Genomic DNA, 825 nt, shown 5'->3' with positions numbered 1-825 from the left:
GCCGCCACTGCAAGTATGCATCGGATCGTGTCCATGCGTGCGACGGGTGCAAACGTCTCGTGCTAGTCCACACCCGGCCGTTGCTTGAAACCTTGTGCAACCAACAGGGTCTTGTAGCGATTGATAGTCCCGTCCGCGTTACGTTTTACCTTGAACAAACAGCGGCATCCAATAGGTTTCTTGCCAGTCGGTAGCTGCACTAGCCGCCATGTCTTGTGGCTTCGCAGACAATTCATCTCTGCTTCCATCGCTTGCTGCCACTGTGCAATTCGGTGAGCATAGAATCTCTTTGTACGTTGTAACGCTTTCGTCAGCTGTTCCAGCGACCACACAGAATAGCGCAGCGTGTGTAGCTTCGTAGTCGTCCAGTTGAAACGGTCGCTGGAATTTATCCTGGTAGCGCACCACCTCACGACGCTTACGGACTGGACGGATGTTGGATTCATCTTCACCATCACGACCAGGTGTTGACAACAGCTGCGTTGGGACCAGTGAGATTGACAATGGTGGCGTCCATGGCACAATTGTATCGTCTTGCAATCGCTCCATCAAAGTATCCGATTTGCCATGTGGCTCAGCCGTATAAGACACCAGCTGACCATGGTCAATATGGTTGTCGGTTCGAGCCCTGCAAGATGACGATTGAGCATCTGGGACCACATCGATAACATGCGTCACACCTGTTGCTAGGCACGGTTGCGTGTCTTCAATTTTTTCGCAACTGATAATCCCGGCTGTCTCCTCAAATGATACCGACCGAGAAATGATATTGGCCGATTTAGCAGCCGGTATCCCTTCTGTTTCCGAGGATATCCCAGAAAGAAA

General features: G+C 51.4%; 1 protein-coding gene across 1 annotated transcript; it reads right to left on the bottom strand.

Annotated features, from left to right (window-relative positions):
- Positions 1-138: 138 nt before the first annotated feature.
- Positions 139-549, bottom strand: PHALS_08609 (uncharacterized protein; the record flags this gene model as incomplete). Its single annotated transcript, XM_024723990.1, has 1 exon — positions 139-549. One exon carries the CDS (start codon positions 547-549, stop codon positions 139-141), a length of 411 nt encoding a protein of 136 aa, XP_024574912.1.
- Between the last annotated feature and the right edge of the window lie 276 nt (positions 550-825).

This window comes from Plasmopara halstedii (assembly GCF_900000015.1).
Source record: "Plasmopara halstedii genome assembly, contig: Scaffold_323, whole genome shotgun sequence".
Taxonomy (NCBI): Eukaryota; Oomycota; class Peronosporomycetes; order Peronosporales; family Peronosporaceae; genus Plasmopara; species Plasmopara halstedii.
The sequence above is the reverse complement of the archived record's forward strand: the minus strand, read 5'-3'. Positions and strand labels throughout refer to the sequence as shown.